The 1,244-nt window shown below is 36.7% G+C and overlaps 1 protein-coding gene across 1 annotated transcript; it reads left to right on the top strand.

Moving 5' to 3' along the window:
* Positions 1-4: 4 nt before the first annotated feature.
* Positions 5-585, top strand: LOC140965472 (heptahelical transmembrane protein ADIPOR1-like; the record flags this gene model as incomplete). Its single annotated transcript, XM_073425537.1, has 1 exon — positions 5-585. A coding segment is annotated over one exon (468 nt), but the record flags the coding sequence as incomplete, so codon positions are not given.
* Between the last annotated feature and the right edge of the window lie 659 nt (positions 586-1,244).

Raw genomic sequence — 1,244 nt, forward strand, 5'->3', positions numbered from 1 at the left:
AACTGTCATGATAATTACGTCCTATTTCCCCGCCATGTACTACATTTTTCAATGCACCCCGCATTGGCAAGTCGTTTACCTGACCGGTATCACGATCATCGGGATCTGCACCATCTTCACGTTGCTCTCTCCGGCCTTCTCGACTGGGAAATACCGTCCTTTACGAGCTATGCTTTTCGTTTCTATGGGATTGCTTGGTTTGATACCGGCTGTTCATGCTGTCGTCGTGAATTGGGACGATCCCGACCGTAACGTTACACTGGCGTATGAATCTGTCATGGCGTTATCTTATTTGACCGGGACGATGTTTTATGTTTGCCGGATTCCTGAGCGGTGGAATCCGGGGTTCTTCGACCTTGCGGGGCAAAGCCATCAAATCTTCCATGTGTTTGTTGTGTTGGGGGCATTAGCACATTATGGTGCTGCACAATTTTTCTTGAGATATCGTGGTCAGATGGAGTGTGACAAATAGTTCGATGAATTAAGCATATTATTTATATATTTTTAATAGAATTTTGTATTCACTAAAATTATAAAATATTGTTTAGGGCAAAACCGTATGTTTTAATGTCGCAGAATGGCACTTCTCCATTGTAATATTTTTTCTTGAACACGAAGAAATACGTACTTATACTTTTGCACAGGGTTCATTACATAATATATATGTATCATAACGTCTGTATGTGATCAATAAGTGGTTTAACACACCGAATTACATAACAGGTTTCGTTCGTTACTTGAACACGAAGGTCTATTGGATCATACTCTTCTTTCTCTTAAAAGATTTGAAATCGTAAATATTTATCCCTTTGGTAAGAGGTGGATTTTTTTTTATATAAAAAAAAAAACTTAGATTTTGATAATAAAGGAAAATAAAATAAATTAGATTGCATCACCAACCTAGTCCAATTTCAGATTCTTGTAAGTAGACAAAACGAAAAACAATTTAAAATAATTCAAGGATATGAAATGTACATTGTTTGCTAAACCCTTGTTAGGACGACGATGAAACTATCAGCGATGATCCTCTCCTAAAACCAACCATACACCAACCGAAACAAAAATCAATGAATAAGCAAATGTAAATTTAACATTGGAAAAAAGATCTAATTAAAATGCTGGCATCTACAAGAGTATTGGTTTTTGTGTTTGCTCAACAATCTCAAGAACTTGTGCCCCTCTATGATTCAATAGAATCTCGACAAAGCCTACATTTGAATCAAAACTAAGTCTCGAAACCTAGA

This window comes from Primulina huaijiensis, unplaced genomic scaffold (genome assembly GCF_012295235.1).
Source record: "Primulina huaijiensis isolate GDHJ02 unplaced genomic scaffold, ASM1229523v2 C13230162, whole genome shotgun sequence".
NCBI lineage: Eukaryota > Viridiplantae > Streptophyta > Magnoliopsida > Lamiales > Gesneriaceae > Primulina > Primulina huaijiensis.